At 44.3% G+C, this 19111-nt stretch overlaps 1 protein-coding gene across 8 annotated transcripts in view; it reads left to right on the top strand.

The window, feature by feature from the left end:
• LONRF3 (LON peptidase N-terminal domain and ring finger 3) overlaps nt 1–17525 on the top strand; it is a 39191-nt gene extending 21666 nt beyond the window's left edge. For 2 of the 8 annotated variants that reach the window (XM_059049656.2, XM_059049658.2), the window contains 6 exons: nt 429–543; nt 2762–2883; nt 4915–5073; nt 5663–5843; nt 6833–6982; nt 9991–13996. In XM_059049656.2, coding sequence (XP_058905639.1) covers nt 429–543; nt 2762–2883; nt 4915–5073; nt 5663–5843; nt 6833–6982; nt 9991–10146 — 883 coding nt within the window. In that variant the 3' untranslated portion in view covers nt 10147–13996. Of the gene's footprint in view, nt 1–428; nt 544–2761; nt 2884–4914; nt 5074–5662; nt 5844–6832; nt 6983–9990; nt 13997–15197; nt 15345–15709; nt 16117–16145; nt 16282–16474 lie in introns of those variants that run through there. The other 6 variants (XM_059049657.2, XM_059049659.2, XR_010838745.1 and 3 more) reach the window with 5 other exon arrangements.
• The last annotated feature ends 1586 nt before the right edge of the window (nt 17526–19111 follow it).

The following is a 19111-nucleotide window of genomic DNA, read 5'->3' as shown; positions in this document are numbered from 1 at the left end:
GTGTTGGTTTATCTATGTGTTTACATATATTCAGGTGAACAGGTTGGCTAAGTATTTTAGAATGGAATCTATTCAAGACACTCTGGGCATTCATCTTCATTTTTCTAGGACCTGACAGGGAAAAAAAATGTGGATGCCCTGAAAGAGACTGACTAGAACTAATGTTACAAAATGATCTGGCTATGTCCTAAATTTTAATAAATGCATAATTTAATGCATTTAAATCCAGCTCAGAAATAAAAAGCAAATGCTTTTCTGAAGTGCAACAACAGCAGGGGTTTTATTTTTTTAAAAAGGAAAAAGAACCCCCTCCCACCCCCGCACATAGAATTTCCCAAATAATACTATAAAACCTGAACATTGAATAGCTCTGTCTTTCATGTTTGGTCTGATTGCAATTTTCTTGCATTCTGATTCCTAAATTTCAGATTATTCTATGAGCCAGTCACAACACCTTGTGGACACACCTTTTGCTTAAAATGCCTTGAAAGATGCCTAGATCACAATGCGAAGTGTCCACTGTGCAAAGATGGTCTTTCACAGGTAAAACGTTCTTTCTTTCTTGATTGGGTTAGCTTATTGGGAATTGGGTACGAAGACAGCATCCTATTGGATCCCAAGCCACTGCACTGTGCTAGAGCAAAACACCCCCTCAGAACATTTATTTCTCCTGTCTTAGAGCCACCCCTCCCCTCTCCACAAAGTCCTCCAGGGAAATGAGGCAACATCTAGCTTTTTATGAACTGTCAGTAGTGAAATTAATTTGTGTTGGAAACAAAAGTATCAAAAGGATGACAAGCACATATCAAAATGATGATAAACGTGGATCCTTGTTCTAATCCCATCATGGCACCTGATTCACTGTCATGTTGGGTGAATCTTTTGTCCTCCCTGGGCTTGGACTAGATGAGCTCCGATGTCCCCTTATCATCAATGTTTATTCTGTGGTTTGAAGAGATCACCCCCAGGTCCCCAGGAAAACCTCACAGACCTTCACTGTGGTCCTTGCCCCACTTCTCAGCTGCCACTGTACTTATTAGCAGACATTTGTCTGCTGGAAAATCTCTGGGGCTTCCAGATTTTCTAAAATGAATCACACAAACTGCCACCTTTGTCTTTCAAATGGACTTGCTGTAATTTTCTATAGCACAAGCAGATCTGGGAATCCATCTTGTACCCCCACCCCCAGGGACTTGTGTGCCAGATTTTACAATGAGTATAAATGTTCCTTGACCCCTGTCATACCTGAGGAGAGGTTGGAGATGATGCAAGACTATCTCTAGGTGAATGTCGATCTAGAGGAGTCATGTGTCAAGCTTTCCCAACACCCCAACATTTAAATTAAGGGAAGGGAGTGAAATAATCATCCAGGATAGCCCTGAGGCCGTGCATTGGGCTGGGAGGCAGGGTCAGTGTCATATCTGGCCTACGTGAAGAGGTGGTATTTGCTGTCCTGATTGTAGGTGAGAAGCCCATGGTCCTTATACTTCAATAATACATTTGTGTTGTGGTAACACTACAACATTCAGATTAACAGAAAGAAGGAACATCTACCGTTAAAATTTCAGTAGGTACCTTTACTGGGTTTTCGTTTCAGCATCAGCGGAGGAGTCACCTCCTTCTTGGAGAGGCTACCTCCGGAGTCATTGCTTTTCCCCAAAGACTGGGACTGGGCAAAGCAGCCGATTTTCCTGCAGCCAGGCAATGGCAGTGGCTGAGAAGGCATCGTGGAGGCAGAGGCTGTGAGGTCCTGGACTTAGGGGCTAGAAGATATTCCCATCTATCTCTGTGTCTTCACACAGGGTCACACTTGCACCATTTTCCAGAGAGAGAAATATCTTATTCCGGTCATGTTCACTGCGGAATAGGCAGACGTAGCCTGTACTTGGAAAGGAAAAAATGTCTGAAGCCTGCCGTGTTATACTCAGGAGCTCCCCCTGCTGGGTCTATGTGGGTAATTTCCATAGCCAGCAGTTCTCTGCAGCTGTTTTCGTTCCCATTGTCTGGTTCACGCAAACACCCACTCCTTACAGATCCCTGGATATGCACAGACTAGGGGTGTTTGGGAGGAGAGTAATAGTGACAATTGACAACTGAGCCCGAGTTAGGTTATGAAATCAGGGTTTATAACATAAATCCAGTGATACCTAGACGGTATAATTTTAAAAAATAGGCACATGAAATCACCAGTATAGCTTTTCTTTTTAAAACTAAAGTTAGAGGAGAAAAAACTATGTATAATATATAGACTTGAAATATCCCGAAGCCCAAGCATTGGGGTGAGGTTGGGAGTGGGGCATAGCAGGAAAGGATCAATAATTGAACATTGCTTTTTAGTTCCCTGAACCTTTTGACCACGGACTTTCAGCATATCCCAGATGGAGACCATTTCTGGGAGCTTATAAACACAATAATCAGAAAAAGGAAAGGAAAGGATTTTCTCCCTTTTTTGACAAGAACATGATCTCAATCAATTTCAGTGTTTTAGGAAAGCTATGACATTTTAAAAATCCACTGCAGGTCTTTTTCCCTTTTTAAAATAATTTTTCTAATTATAAAGGTAATTCATTGCATGTGGTTTTTTTTTAAGCTAAACTCTCACCTCCAGAGAATATATACATTATGATAGTATCAGCTGCCAATATGTGGGTCTAAATTACTCCAGTATGTGGGTCATTTAACTGTTCTACTGATTACATCAGAAGTGCTTTGTGTTTTTCTGATGACTGCATAATATCTAATTGCCTTGTTCCCCGTATAGTGCTTGGCATCAAGAAAATACAGTAAAAATGTCATAATGGAAGAGCTAATAGCTAAATTCCTTCCAGAAGAACTCAAGGAACGAAGGAGGCTTTATGAAGAGGAAATGGAAGAACTTTCTAAGTATGCATATGCACATTGCTGTTTTCAGTTTCACTCATACCAGGTCATAGAACTGAAAGTGTACATTCCCTCCTAACTCCTCATTTAGTGATACCATGTTGGTAGCTTGAAATTGGCCACAGTGAGAGTATTTACACCACAGAAATTGGCAAATGCTGTAACAAGGGCTTACCCGTTCCATCCCCAGAAAGCCAGCTGTTCATTTACCAGCACCCACTGAAGAAACCTAAGCCGAACCACTGACCAGGTCACATATTGGCACTAGTAACTGGATATCACGGATACCAAATTATTGGAATAATTTAATCGGGGGGGGCTTAATGAAGTGCAGTTGACCCTTAAACGACATGGATTTGAACTGCGTGGTTCCACTCATACGTGGATTTTTTTCAGTAGTAAATACTATAGTCCTACACTATCCAATCCGTGGTTGGTTGAATGCACGAATGCAGAACCGCGGATACAGAGGAACTTCGGATACTGAGGGCGACTGTAAGTTATATGCTGATTTTCACCCGGGCACAGGGTTGGCGCCCCTAACCCCCGTGTTGTTCAAGGGTCAGCTGTATCCAGATGACGGTTTGCAGGTACATAAGGAGGTTCTACGAGGTTAAGAACTTGGATATCAGCCAGACCTGGGCTTATGATGCAGTTTTGCCGCAAAGCGAGTATACTTCATGACCCTAGGCAAGTCACTTAACGTCTCTGGGCCTCAGTCTCCTCATCTGTAACTTGGGGATAATAGCAGGTATTGTGAGAGGTAGAGAGTAGGGGTGGAGAAAGAAGTAAGGCTCCAAGCTCTCTGCCTGGCCGGAAGAACAACTCACCTAGCAGACAAAGCAGGAGGAAATCACTCATTTCTGTCTCTCATACTGCTGACCATCTCCCCATCCCATGACTGGAGTTCTCACGGCCTTCTAGGGGCAAAGTTCCCGATGGCAAAAGCTGTTCTGGTTTTATGCTCACCCTGTAGAGAACATTTCTAAACTGCCACCAGTTTGTTTGTGCCTCTCGTTTTGAATAACACGCTGTGCTGGGGAGCCAGAAATGAAATCGTTCTTTGCTCGTTAACATATTAGATCTACTCAAGGCGTCTTTATCTTTATTTCTGATTCTTAAGTTCACCTTGAGTCTCTCTGGGCCCTCTTCTCAAATACCCTTTAATGTCTGATTAACAAACACTGGAATATACTAGGTGGATTTCTCTTTAAAGGAATCCTAAATTTAATCCTTTTGAGATTTGGGCAAATGATCTCATATATCTATTGGTAGGTTTCTGTTCACGTGTCCCTCTATTGGATTTACTAGACAAATAAAAGAACAGTGATCCAGGAGGAGCTGGCCCGGTTGGTGGTTCCCCATCGGGCCACGTGTCTTGAGTCTTCGTGGGCACATGTTGAGAGGCAGACTCGTAGGTGTCGATTTCAGAGCTACGGCACCAGTGTCTCTGGAGGGGTGCAGTGGCCTGTTGTCTGCGTTTAAGGGCCTCCGGTGTTTCCGATGCACAGGAGCACTTGAGCATCACTGGGCTAGATTACTCTTGCCTCTCCACTGCTCCCTCCTCCCCCCAGCTGGGCCTGCCATGCAGATCCTCTGGGGGCTTTGCCAATACGTGAGATGTCCACGGGGCTCTTGGCAGAGATTTTCCCACCATTCCTCTGGAGAGCTGGGTCCACTTTTACCACTCTTCCCCAGCAAGACACCTGGAGAGACTGTTTGGAGTGGAGAGCATGAAAGAAAGAAAGAAAAATATGAGGTATAACTATCACCGACAATGTTAAGGGACTAGAGAACTTCATTACCCAAATTAGAATGTGTAGAATGTCAATTTTAATCATAGCCCTTAGGCTCACCTGTGCACCGGATAATGGGATTCAGCCCACAGCACCAGATGCATTTTAGTATTTTTTATCAGCCTCAACTTGATGTCTCCTTGCCTTCCTGCGGGGGAACCACATGGTGAAATTTGACCACCCTTTCTGTGTTCTGCTTCAATGCTGTGAGATGCATGTCATTTGCTCTTCCTGACAGCTTGAATAAGAACGTGCCTATTTTCGTGTGTACCATGGCATATCCCACGGTTCCTTGTCCCCTGCACATCTTTGAGCCTTGTTACCGTCTGATGATTCGTAGATGCATTGAGACAGGCACACGACAGTTTGGCATGTGCCTTGGAGATCCTGTCAAAAGGTAAGTGAGGAGCTATGCAAGTAAAGGGAGGTTGGGTGGAAAGGGTTTTTTGTTTTACTTTGGGGCCCTCCCAGGGGCATTTGTAAGGATCAGGGTCCCTCTGGCCCCTAGTTTACCGTGTGAGAGGCTGCCTGTTTAAAGGAACCCCAGGATCAACCTTTTGTTAAACAGATGGTATATACTCTAAGATGTGTTTTATAAGAGTGTGGTCCCTGGAGTCAAACTGCCTGGGTTCATATTCCGGCTCCATCCTTGGAGCAAGTTTGACTTCAGGCAAGTTACTGAACCTTCAGTGACTCAGTTTCCTTATCTGTAAAGTGGGTACAATAATAGTGCTTACCTCGTTGGGTTCGTTGGGAGGATTGGTGAGTTAATAATGCACATAAAGTGCTGAGCACAGTACAATAAATGGTAGCAGTTACACATTAAAATTTTTTCTCACACAGGCACTGCCTGTGGTGTTATTGCAGCTATAGACCCTGGGACAGGCAAGAAGGCAGAAGTCCCTCAAGGCACAACAGGGGGTTATAAAAATGGCGGGAGGTGCACAGGCCAGGGAAACAGCTCATCAAGAATTTACTTTCTTGAGTCCATTCCCCATAAACAGGTTTGCGGAATATGGCTGCATCCTAGAGATCAGAAACGTTCAGTTCTTTGCTGATGGCCGCTCAGTGGTCGACAGCATAGGCAAGAGGCGCTTCAAGGTCCTCCATCAGGGCCAGCGGGATGGTTACAACACAGCTGACATCGAATACATTGAAGACCAAAAGGTGAGGGTGGCCAGTGCCAAGAATCCTGAAGCCAAGCTAGCCCTGTAGCTTGGCAGAACAAGATGATCGCGAAAGGATTTCTGGGCATGGATGAGGGCCTTGGGATTCCTCCCCGATTTGCTGCTGCCACACTGAATGCTGCCAGGTTGCTGTTCGATTGTGGAATGGCAGTGATTGCGCCCCTTGTCTGGGCTTTCCCTGCTTGGTTGCTGATTTGTATTCATGCATAAGAGATGCCAAGCCAGACCAACCCTGGGGCCCATTCAGCATAGGAGGTAGGTCTCTGCCAGGGATACCAAGATCTGGAGCTGGATCTATACATATGTATTTTATTTTTTGCTTTATTTATATTTTAAACCTTTTTCTTTTGAGATAATTGTAGATTCACATGCACATGTCTATTTTTAAATGTGCAACCTGGCCAAGAGCCCTTCCCAATAATCCATCATCCCATAAGGCAGAAAGATGACATGTCCAGTTAATCCTTGGTTTTCTGAACTAACGGGTAGAAGAAGAGGTAAATAATCCCATCAGTGTTTATATTTACATTCACTACATAGTACAAGATTAATAAACATTTGCTCAACGAATAAATGTATTTGACTTGGAAGATAAAGTTACATACGGAGACACAGACACTGCTCCCTCTCTTCCCAGGGAGCAGTGGGGAAGCAGATGTAAAAAATGAAAAGGAGAGAGGCGTCAACAAGCACAGCCTAGGCCAGGTAGCATCACTGGTTTTCTAGATGTCTGGCTGTTTCAGCTCATTTACCCAGCTGAACCTTTCTCTGTCCTCCGCCCTCAGCAATATTTACACACAATCCATCATCTGGCTGAGGAGCCTTTCACACACTACCCAGGAGAAAGCCAGAAGGGCGAGTCTTCCCGTAGGGTGACAGGCTGGATGCTCAAATAGGCAGGTGTCAAAAGGGGCTCTAGGCATGAGGGAGAAGGTACAGAATGCTTCACTTCCACTTTGATACTTTCAGGTTCAAGGAGAGGATTGTGCTGAGCTCATGGGACTACATAACTGTGTCTATGAGCAAGCGTCATCATGGTTTCATTCACTCAAACCATCTCTGAAGAATCGGATACTCAACCATTTTGGTCCAATGCCAGAGAAAGATGCTGATCCCCAGGTATATAAAAATGTCTCTTTCTAATCAGTCACCCCCACCAGATGAGAGAGCCTGGGGTTTGTGATTAGATACGTGTGTGGTTTCCATCCAGCAAATTTAGCGTAGAGAGGAAGATGGATCCAAATTGGACTTGTTTGGCCGGGCAGTAGGCATCATGGGTAAGAACAAAAGGACCCCAAATCAGAATTGGAGTAACTCAAGTCAAGCAGTAGGAACTTGGATCCAAGATAGGTTTTAAGAGATTCGTTAAGTGAGAGGATTGGAACACAGGCACCATCAACAGAAGAACCTTTAACGTGAGTGCAGATTCCCACCATGATGATCTGTTAGGGCGACAAGATTCACAAAAGGCCAGGCTCAAGAGAAGGGTACCTAGGGAGCTGAGGCCAAAGGCTGCCACTTCCTGGAGGCTTCCTAACTCTCTCCCTGATTGCTGCAGGAGCGAGGAGTGAGGAGCTAGGGCCAGCCGCCTTACAGGATTCCAACCGCAGGGTCACAGAAACCTTTCAGCCCCAGGTCCCTCCACGCTTAGCCCTCCAGGTCTAGACCCTTGCCATTGTCCTCATCAGGGATGAACAAGCTTTCTTGAGACAACTGACCCAGTCCTTAAATTTACGCTTGGCTGAGTTATACTAGAGAAGAGGTCATTAGGTTCTACTGGATCCGTCTATTTCCTGGAGGGACAGGGACAGGTCCATCTGAGAGATCAACCTTTCCACATTCTGACCTGGTTCCTACGTAATCGCCTCCATAACTTCCTTGATTCTTTCCCTGTACTCATTCCTGACTTTATCACAATAGTAAAATAGAATATGTATATTCTGACTTCCATGCCAAAAAACTGGTCCTACTTACCTCTCTAGTTGTGTGACCTTGGGTAAGTCCTTTCCCCTTTCTGACTTTTTCACCCATCTCTGAAGTGAGGGAAGTAGACGAGGAGGTCTCTAAAGTCCCTTCTTCCTCTTGCGTTCTGAGGCTGTAAAACACCAGTCTGTTCCCTAATGCTCTGCAGTGTCTTGTTTTCTCCGGGCCACAAAGGTGGCTCCTTTCCCCGCCCCCATTCAAAGGCATCGTGAATGTTGGAGGGAGAAAGCCCATTGCTTCCAGATGATCCAGCTCCTGGCTCTGGGCCACTGTGACTCAGGACTACGGCAGAGCTCTGAGAAAGCTCATGATCAAGTTGAATATTCCCCTTCACCTTCTGGAAAGCATTCTCCCCTAGTCAGGCAGAAGATAGCGATCAGCAGTGGTAACAGCATCTTCCACAAGCGAAAACACAGGTGCCACTGTGTGATTCATAAGGGCTCAGTGACACAGAAAGCCGAAATCTTGGGTTTCATTTCATTTCTTATTAGGACTGTTGCTTTGGTGGCAGCAGCAGCAGCAGAAAAAATAAAACCCATCCGGTTTGATCCAGTCAATGCTGTAGCCCCAGTGGTCCCGTTAATACGAACGTTCTAAGCCTCCGCAGGAGGTTTCTTAGGAACCACCACATGTATTAACATCAGCTTAAACATCTTTGTTAAAGCTCCTGGGAAATACAGTTCAGGATATGTCAATCTAACATTCAGAACTCGTCATAGGAGGGATAACACGTTACAGACTGCAGCGAGGGACAAAAAGAATCCAAATGGAGCTAGAGGCACAGAGAAGCAAAGAGGCAGTGAAGGTTGGGGGGAGAGTCAGGTGACCAGTTTGGAAGCAAACAGTCCCCCGTGTAGAATGTGGTTCTCTGCGAGAATGTGATTCTCTGCAGTCCTAAAGCCAACCTTCTGAAGGGTGTGAGCAGAAAGCTCATTTGGGGCTTAGTAGGAAATAAGTCATCAATGTCTACAATGTGTACCTGGGACGCTGCTGACAAACAGAATTTTGGTGCAGGATAGGAAAGCTCTTTCTTAGAGGAAACCTGGGATGGAATATATTTCTATGTGACTGTGTTTTCCAATTGGAATTTTTGCAAAGTGGGATTGCTGTGCTTTGGGGGTGTGAAGCATAAGCTCTGGTTTTAGGGGAGAAACTAGCCGTGGCCCCGTTTAGTGACCTGGCATAGGTGGACTCTGTTGCCTTCAGCCAGAAACAGGGAAATGGAGGTAAGAGACATGCAAAGCCTAAGGGGTCATGAGAACTGAAGACCCATATGCTCTATGCATCAGGCCAAAGGGCCTAAACAGAATCTAAGATGTGGAAGAGGCTGAGTAGTTGTCTCTCAGTATCCATGGGGGTTTGGTTCTAGGAGGCCTCATGGATACCAAAATCCCTTCTATAAAATTATGTAGTGCAATGAGTACCATCAGCCCTCTGCATCTACAGGTTTTGCATCTACAGATTCAACCAACCAATTTTGATCCATAGTTGGTTGAATCCATGGATATGGAGGGCCGACTGTAGTAGATGGTTCAGCTTGTAAAATCACACTGGCTAGAAGGTATGGTATATTTGTTAGGAAATTGATGTGTTTGCTTTAACCACTACCAAAAATAACTGTAGCTTAAACTAGACAGAGAGTGTAAGTCATAGAGATGGAGGGCTAGGGCATCCCTGTTCCGTGAGATCATTCAGACCCAGGCTCCTTCCTGACAAAGCTCTACCATCCTTTGAATGTTGCCCTCATCCTTCTGATTGAAGAAGGCTGATCATCAGCATGTTCATGTTCTAGCTAGGGGAAGGGGAGAGAAAGAGGAAAGTGAGGGCACATGCCCCTTTCCCAGAGCATGGCCCAGAAGTTACACTTATCACTGCCCTTTACATCTCCTTAGCCAGGACTTTGTCTTATGGCCTCACCTAGCTGCAAGGGAGGCTGAGAAATGTAGCCTTCCCCCCCCCACCCCCACCCCCTGTGTGGCTGTATGCCCAGCTAAGATAAAGGGAAATAGAGATGGGGGGTAATTAGCAGTCCCTGCCACACACAGAAGCAGTTCCGCCTGGGATGTTTCCTGGCAACTTTGGAAGCCTACAGGCTAGGATCACTTCCGCAGGAATAAGACAAACCCATTGCATTTCTCTTGCAGATCAACCCCAATGGCCCGGCCTGGTGCTGGTGGACATTAGCGGTTCTTCCATTGGAAAGCCGAGCTCAGCTCCCGTTCCTAGCAATGAGGTCCCTAAAGGATAGACTGAACGGTATTCGGCGAGTCCTGGCCTTTATATCCCGAAACCAAAACTAGTGAGTGGATTGCTGAAAAGGAGCTCCCATGCTCCCCTCACCACCGTGGGGGAGTCCTCTTGTAAATATACCTAATTGCAATAACATCTTAGAAGGAAGTATCAAACAGAGGCATTATCCTGCTATTGATCAGAAAGAAATTAAGTAGAAAGACCAAAAGATGTGATCTGTTTGAGACTTTCTTTCTTAAGATGCTTCTTGACATGCTGCACAACTACATGCACAGCAGAGGTTGTTTAAGAGCCCAGAAGAAAAAAAAATTTTTTTTGATTTTGACATAAAATTTTCTCAAAGTTTAAAGTGATTTTGCTTTAATTTTCTGTCTTTCATAGATGAATGACTGTGTGGTTGTAATGTGATGCCCAGTTACTAATCATGTTGCTGCATTATTTCACTGACTTTTGAGGTGTCATTCCAAATGGTTCATGTTTTATATAGCATTGTGTAAAATAATGTTCATACTTCCTTCTGTTTTAATAATTTATTTTCTGCACTGCATTATTTTTTCTACATGTATGTTTGTAACTATTTAAGTGTACATTACTGAAAAATACTGCTTTATTTATTGTTGTGGTTTACCGTGGGGGGAGTAACAATACTAGAAATGTGCGATTTTTGCTTTAACAGTTTTTGCTACATTTGATCCCAGTTCTTGAACCATTTTTGTATCTATCCAGTTGGATGCTTAAAGGAAGTTCAGAATCATGCCAAGATCATCTATCCTTACAGATTCTATTTTGCTTTCAATTGGAATCCAACAATATAAAATACTTAAGGGATTTGGCATAGGTTGTGGAATAAGCCAGGGTACAATAAAAGTAATCCATTTTCTATGTGTCATATAGAGCCAGGATGAAGGAATTATTTTCCTGGAATCAAGAGATGAATTAGAGGAGTGTCTTTTATTACAATCTCTTATAGGCATTTATTTCAGCAATCTAATTATATCTTAATTTCTCCCCAGTGCAGTTAGTAATGGGACTTTTAGGCAGGATAATATTTAACCCTTCTGAGGTAATGGTTTTCAGCCTGGCATGTCACAGCCATGCCCAGCTAGCCTCCATGCCCCACCTCTTCTCAGGGTTCTGAGGATCAGGGCCTGGCTAGCATGTGTGCAAACACTTGATGAAGGACGGTTCATTATTAAAAGTGTAAAGAAGCCAGGAAAGAGGCTAGAACCCTTTAAGAAACCCTCAAACTATCTTTTTGGTTTTTAAATCTTTTTCAAAGGAAGCAATTAATCCATGATTTTATCTAAACACGGTCTTTCCTCCACACTGAGATGGGCCAAAGATTTCAATACAGGGGAAGAATAGTGGTAAGGGGGTAAGAGTGAGGTCTTGTTTAGCTTGCTTAGTGCCAGTTTGATTTCTTTAGTGCCAGGACAACCTGAAAACAGGCGTGTTATAATGACAGAGTGAAAAGATTAGGACAGCGAAGAAGTGAATCGTGTTGTTCCTACCTTCATGCAAATTATCCTCCCCCCATGTGGCTTTGGACAGCTGCAGTGCGAGAGTCACACAGCCCATCCACTCTGTTCCCGCTCGAGGTTAATGCCTCAAGTAATCAGTCTGACTTCTTCCATCACCACCTGTGGCCAGAAACAGAAAAGGGAGAATGAGATGATACAGGCAACGAAAAAGAGATTCATGTAAGCAGAAACCAAATAACCTTTTCTGCACTTTCTTAATGAACACCGTGTTGTCCAAACATTACGTTACCAGGTTTGATGTTTGGAGCCCAACTGGGCTGGTAAAGAACGGAAGCATAGGCGTGGATACTGCCTAAGCAAACTCTACAAGGCTCAGGTAGGAGGAAATGAAAGGCTCCCTCTCCCACCTGGTGCCCAACCATGTGGTCATAACACAGTCCTAGGACAGTAATTTCCTACTATCTAGTGTAAATGCAACAAAGAAAAGGGTCATGAGTGCCTAGCACATAGGAGTCATTCAACAAATAATAGCTATGATTAGATTATTCATAGTTACAGAATATCATCAGGGGACTACATTGGCATAAAACCCTGCCTTTACACACAATACCCATTTCCAATTCCTTTAAACTTGGTTGGGGGAATCCACACCTCTGATTTTCAAGCCATAACTTGATGAAATATTTACATGTAATTCCTTTGGGGGTCAAGTCTGTTTGGGAAAATGAAAAGACTGGAAAACAAATTAGGGTCAGAGATAAGGGAGAATCCCATGCCAGCAAATTTTTCCTCTTTCAAGAGGGCTAAAAATTAGTGTTGTTTGGAGGTCTAGGATTTCTGATATAATGAAAGCCTTAAGTTCTAGCTCCATTAGAATAACCAACTCATCACTTCCTGCTCTCCAAAATGTATAAAATTCCACATCATAGAATATTTCACGTTGATAAGAGAGGACCTAACTCCAGCAAATGTAGCTTGGCTAGGCAGAATGGCACTTTTCTGTCAGTAGCCTGGATACACATTTGGACTGTTTTACAGCAAGCTTTTGTTTCAGTAGTGGTGGGAGGCAAAGTGCAAGGCTAAGCCTTGGCTTTCTTTGATATGTACTTGAATGGGGGTAATCAATTGGACATGACCATTTCACTGCTTGTAAATTGATTTTGCTGCAAAGCTTGGGAATAAAGAGTATATACAGGAAAAACATAAAGTTAAATCTAGGCCAGAAGGACAAGACTTCCCCCTTGATGGTTAGTGCCATTTATTCAGCTAATTTTCCTGTTTATTGTGATTTACCTAGTCTTTTCCTAGTAGGTTATTTTCTGTGTGTGTGTGTGTGTGTGTGTGTGTGTGTGTGTGTAGATGTATATAGATGTGTGTGTGTGTGTATAGATGTATATAGATGTGTGTGTGTGTGTATATATATATATATATATGAGTGTGTTTGTGTATATATGTACATGTGTGTATATATATTAGGTACCAAGCAGACATTATGCCTTTCTGCTTCGTACTGTACTATTGCTGCTAGCTAATAACCAGCAAAATGTAGAAAATGAAAAATGATAAAACTAATTTTCTGTAGACAACTTGGAGAAAAGAGTGCTTGCTCCTTACTCAGTGGGGTAGAGAACTGACTGTGTCAACAATTTGCCTTTTCTGAAGGCTGACTGCTTCTAACCCCTTGCTGCTGCAGCATGCTGGGACTCGTGGAATCACTGCACATGTGGCACTTCCAGTTCTGCCTGTGGAGCCGGCCTGGGCTCAGATAGTCCCCTGTGACTGGCTGTTGGAGCAGTGGAGCTCTGAGGCTGGTTCACAGCACTCAGAAGTCTCTTACTGTCAATAGATCGCATACTGTTGGTGGACTGGAACCCGCTGGGGACTGTGTTTCCCCTCACCAACTCCATTTCCAAGATAGGAGTTTTATTCAGGGACTCATTCCTTGAGTTCCCAACATGTTGACTTTGCATCCATTTCTGTTTCCTGAGGCAGAATCATAGCAGAGATATGTAATCGAGATGCAAATAGAAGGCGGCCCAAATAAGGGAAAAGGACAGATTTTCAGCCCATTCTTGGTCTTGAGGAATGAGGTTTTGATTTGATAGAAGACAGTTCTGAGAAGCAGCCGGCTGCAATGGCTGTAATTTGTGGCCTTTCCTGAGTGCAGAAAGAAGGAAAAGGAGCCAAGTAAAATGTACACATTTGGTTCCTCTTAGAATGATAGCTCTCACTGTTCGACTATTTAATAATCTGGATTATGCACATCCAGAGGTGAAATGAAGACATTTTCCCTTACAAATGGGTATTTTCAAATGAGCTAAATTAACCTTGAGAGAGAAGTGCCTGTAATCTCTGTTCCTGGTGTCATTTTAAAGCTTTTGCTTCGTGACTGTGTAGCCATTAAAAGTTTACAAAGCAACACTGTAGCTTATGCATCATTTTAAGACTTTCTTGACATTTATCTATAGTCAAAGCAACAATAATAAACAACAACAAAATCAAAGGAGAGCAAATAGTTCAATGTGGCATCGTAGGCTTATTAGAGAAACTAGTTCCGTCATTTTATGCAGTTCTCAATAATGCCAGGGTTAAAATATCCAGCAAGCCATTTAAACAGTGGCAAATGTGTCTTCGTGTTTGTAATTCCAGTTGTTTGTTAAGCAGCCATTTTACTCTTGCACTGTAATGAACTGAAAGGGGAATTAAGATAACGCCTTTTGTTTCTTCCCATATTGCTATTCAACTACCTCTATATGCTTGATGTCGCTTTAGGGTCTTCTTTCCTCTAAATTTGTACAAAAGAAGTTTCAGCTCATCTATGTTGTAATAACAATGTGATATAGACAGTCTCTGTGAAAGCTTGTTGTTCATTAAAAAATGTTTCCTATTGTCTCACTTTGTATCTAACACAACTCTACCCATACTTTAGGGCAAGAATTGCCCAAATAACTTCAGTATCTTTTTGTTGGAAGCTGAATAGAAGGGAAAGGGATCGGAACGTCTATTTTGTTCTTGTTCCGATTGGTTGTAATACATTTGACCTGAAGATCTTCCAAGGAAATAGACCTGCACTCAGAAAGCAAGCTCTTACGTATGTGACAGTGAGGCAGGTGTGAACTGATTCAACTAATTGTTTAAAAATGCACCAGAAAAGCTTGTTGTTACTAATTATGTCGAAACTTTTTGCTAATAATCTGCCCCTACTTTACTTGTCAATCCATTCATATATTGAGTTTGCTTAAAGCAGAGCGCACTACCTACTCTGTTTTCTCTGGCATGATAAAATGTTCATGAAAGCAAATTACACGTTTTATTTCAATTAAATGGTTTCTCAACAATAGGCTAAAGCTAAGGCCCACAGCATGAACCCTTCGACAGGAAGGTTGGTAAAATTGACCGGGACAATGAGCCATATTGACTGAGCTGACTCTGGCACGAGGGCTTCAGCAGCGTCTCACCTCCTTTACAGTATAGATGGTAGTCTCGTGCCACTGAGGACTTAACACAGGTTCTATTTTACCACTGAAGAAAAAAAGACATAGGAGTAGAACGATTTAAAAAAAAAAAACACCGAAATGATAGAACACTCCACTTGGGCCTGACCTTGTTCTTTGTAACAGGATCTTTCGGGTAGTTGAGAAAAATCAGAACTCCTGCCAACCAGGGCCCAGAGGGGATGCTTGGCTCTGTTGGACTTCACCCTTCTGTGCCTCGTCTGCTACTGTCTGGTTCTCATGAGATAGAGCACACACTGGCCAAAGGTACAATCTTCCCTCCGAGGCAGTTCTTCTGCCCAGAATGCCCGCCTAATCCTTTCTGGAGAACCAGATTGGATCATCGAAAAAGAAGGTCTTGTTTGAGCAAAGCCAAAGCCAACACTTTCTGCTTCCTCTCCTCTGGGATCCACCCTTTGAGTTCTCCAGGGCCAAAGATGCCTCCCTAGAAGGAACTCCCAGTCTCAAAATAAGATAGGAGCAAGAGAAGGCAAGGACAAATGCCCTAAATCCACAGGCTCCCAGATGTTTCAACATTTCCTTCTCCTCTTATGTTTTAGGAGTTCTTAACTCCAGGAGGGGCTGAGGTGGGATGGGAAGGGGCTGGTGTCAATACTTTCCATATTGGCTTCTTCCAGGCAATGCAGAAGCTGCCCAGCCAGACTTGTCCATGGTCAGACCATTGCAGAGCCATGCCCTGGTCAAGGCAGAAGAGCGGAGGCCCCAAGGAGCCCTGCTTCTGGATCTCGGAGCCCACCTCTCCCACCCTTTCTCGTTTTCTGCTGATTTCCCCATTTCAAATGATCCTCCCGTTGACTGGCCAACCATGTTTATTGCCCACTCATACGCATGTATTAGCCAGTGTCATTGTTGCATTAGAAAGCCCTGAAAAACCCTTTCCTCTGCTTATTGAAGTGTTGCCCTCTAGCCCTCCTGCAGAACACCACCTGCCTCCCAGTAAGTCAATATCAACAATTTCTGGATACCACAGGTGCAATGAAATTAAGTCCCCCAATAGCTTACTTAACAGAAGTCCAGTTTCTCTATAAAAATCTTGCTTCTCTTGGATTTTAGAGGTGCATTATGGAAATACTCAGCACTGTCTCGGGAACAGGGGAGATCACTGCCCCTTTGGCCCATCAGGACGCCCATTGCCACACCTGGCATGCAACTGCATCCTCAGGACCACGTACTCCTCCTGCAAGCCCCAGTGAGCACTTTCGTAAGAGGACCAGGGAGGAGGGCTAGGGAAGGATGAAGTCCACAAATGGAGTTAAGCTCCTCAGTTTCCGCAGTCTACAGGGATGAGTTCCAACTGGTGGGAGGGAAGGAGGGAGGGAGAGAAGGGTGTGGAAATGGTTAATCATGACAAATGAAGTGACTTCCTTTTCACCGCCTTCTAGACAGAACTTCAGGCATCCTCTTCTCATGGTGACTGGATTTGATCTTCCTTCCTGATTGGGGATGCCACTTATGTCCAAACCAAGACTGCAGTCATGTCTTCAGGAAGCAATGACTGTCACGTTCTTAAACCCTTAGGCATTCAAAGACCCTGCTCACATGCACTGAGTGTCCCCTGCATGCCAGGCTCTTTTCTAGGTTTTTAGATATTTAGCTTCTTGTGGGATCCTCCCTGTGATCTAGGAAGTAGATCTCTAGTCCCATGTTATAGGGGAGTAAACTGCAGCACAGGGTGGTTACATTACTTACCTAGGGTCATACAGACTAAAACCTGGGCAATGTGATTCCAGAACCCACACCCTTAACCGCTATTATGAGCTGCCCACCACGCGGTGCTACAGACCCAGGAGAACAACTCAGCTGGTAGATACTCGGTTGGGGAACCTGCAGTAAGGGGGACAGCAAAAGAGCAGTTCCCATTCACCGAATGTGAACGATGTGCTGGGTGCTGTGCCTCACATTATCTTGTTTGGTCCTGAGGTAGGTACTGTTATCACCCATCATTTACGAGGAGGATGCTGCGGTTTGGAAAAATAAAGCAACTTGTTGAAGGCCACGCAGCTGGGAGGCAGGGAGGCTGGGCTTGGGATCCAGGCTGTCTCACTCCACAGTCATTAGACTCTCATGAAGGCCACCGCGCTCACTCCTCGGGCCTTGGGTTTGCTGTATTCCCACCACTGCCTCCCCACCCCCACCAAGAGACATTTATCTACCTTAACAGGAAGACCAGAAGCAAGAGATTTCAAGGTTGGTTCATAGGTCCAATAATCCCATCAAGTGCCTGGTCCACTTCCATCTTTCCTGAATGTTTTTAAAGCCTCATTATTAATGAAACAGCTTCACAAAGAAAAGAAGGCTGTCTAGCTAGTCCTTCCCGCTGGGGGCCAGATGCCTGAAGGGGAGGGGTTTTGTTGGCCATCAGCAATACAGGGCTATAAATCCACAGATGAAGGGATTTTTTAAGTTGAATTCTCCCTAGAACAGGTTGTGACATCTTACTGGTTCCCTCATTAATTATGAGTTAAATAAAATCTTTGACGTGTGTTCACAAATAAATAAGTGGAAAAGGGGGGGGGTCTTCTGATGCTCACCTCTACTTCAAAGTTCATATGGGAGGGTGCTCACCAGAGGACTTTCTGCCTATAGGAACTGGCAGCAAAACAGAGGCTCAGCGACAGTGGTAATTCTTAGTCCAGGTCCTGCAAGGGCAGTAGCACCTCCAACTCATTCACTTATTAATGGAGCAAGTATTTACAGGACACATTATATGCTAGGCACTGGGCTACAGAGAAGAACACAACATGTCTGTTTCCTTGAGAGGCTCACAGCCTAGGGAAGAAAACACAGAGCATCATACAGAGCATTACTTTTCGCAAAGGAAAATCACCTAATCTTGCTTGGGGAGGTATTCAGGGAAGGCTTCCTGGAGGAGGTGATGCAGAAGCTGAATCCTGAAGGATGAGAAATTTTCCAGATGAAAGACTGGAGAGGGGTTGAAGAACATTCCAGGCAGAAGAAACACATGAAAAAAAATCTAGTGGTCCATGAGGAGAGCATCAGCCAATCGCGTGGAATATTGTGAGCAGTTCAGCCCAGCAGAGCACAGGGTTCAACGCACGGCGGTTCCTGACAGGGAAGCAGAGCCCAGTGCCTCACACTTTTGTTTTTTTCTGATTGAAACCACCAGCTGCTCTCTTGGAGGGCTAGCGTGTGAGAGCCCAGCCTGCCAGCCAAGTCAGGGTTCCTGGGGTAACCGCCACGGGAGTCCTCTTGGCACAGCCTGACTCCTGCTGCTGAGCCCAGGAGCCCCGTTAGGGTTTGGACGAGAGAAAGAAAAGTGAGGGTTTGTGGGTTGGACATGCTTTGCGGAGTGATTGGAACCTTCAGAAGTGGGGAAAGGAGTTGGCAGGGCTGGAGTGGAGGGTTGTGATTTATAAGACCTGAAGGCTTTGGGGCAATGGGCCCAGATGAATCTCCCCACCTTGATCAACCAAACATAAACCAGGGCCCCAGCTGTGGGGCGCTGGAGCTGGCTCATCCTGTCTCACAAAAGCCAACTGTTAAGATTTCAGAAATTTTATAAGGTGGCTGTTAAACATGGCCATTATTTTTAAATGAGTTATCTAAACTTACAATTAAATAGATTACGTTAAAAACAAAGTAATGGATACTCAAAGTTTATCACTTCCTAATTGTTGTACTACTTTTCACTCTCATCAGTGACTTCAGGTTGGTAGCCAAAACCAGCCATGGTGTGTGATGTACAGCACACTGGAAATTAGGGGTCCTCTCCCAGGGAGCCGTTTGCTACATTTTTACCAGCACAGCACTGGCTCTGGGTCTTTTTCCTTTCTCCAACTCTCAGCTTACCCCAAATGCCAATAGCTGTTTTCAGGAAAATGCAATCCTGAAAACTAATTCACGTGGACATGCAAAGTGCTAGGAGTCCAGATTTCTGGTTTGGGCTCTTAGATAATTTATTCATGCTTTAACAGAGTCTTCTGGGGACTCCAAGATGGTGTGATTGACAAGACATTTTCAGACCAACCTTTTCAGCGGCTGTTGAAATGGACATAATA

This window comes from Kogia breviceps, chromosome X (genome assembly GCF_026419965.1).
Source record: "Kogia breviceps isolate mKogBre1 chromosome X, mKogBre1 haplotype 1, whole genome shotgun sequence".
In the NCBI taxonomy this organism is placed as follows: Eukaryota; Metazoa; Chordata; class Mammalia; order Artiodactyla; family Physeteridae; genus Kogia; species Kogia breviceps.
This window is presented reverse-complemented; position numbering and strand designations above follow the sequence as displayed.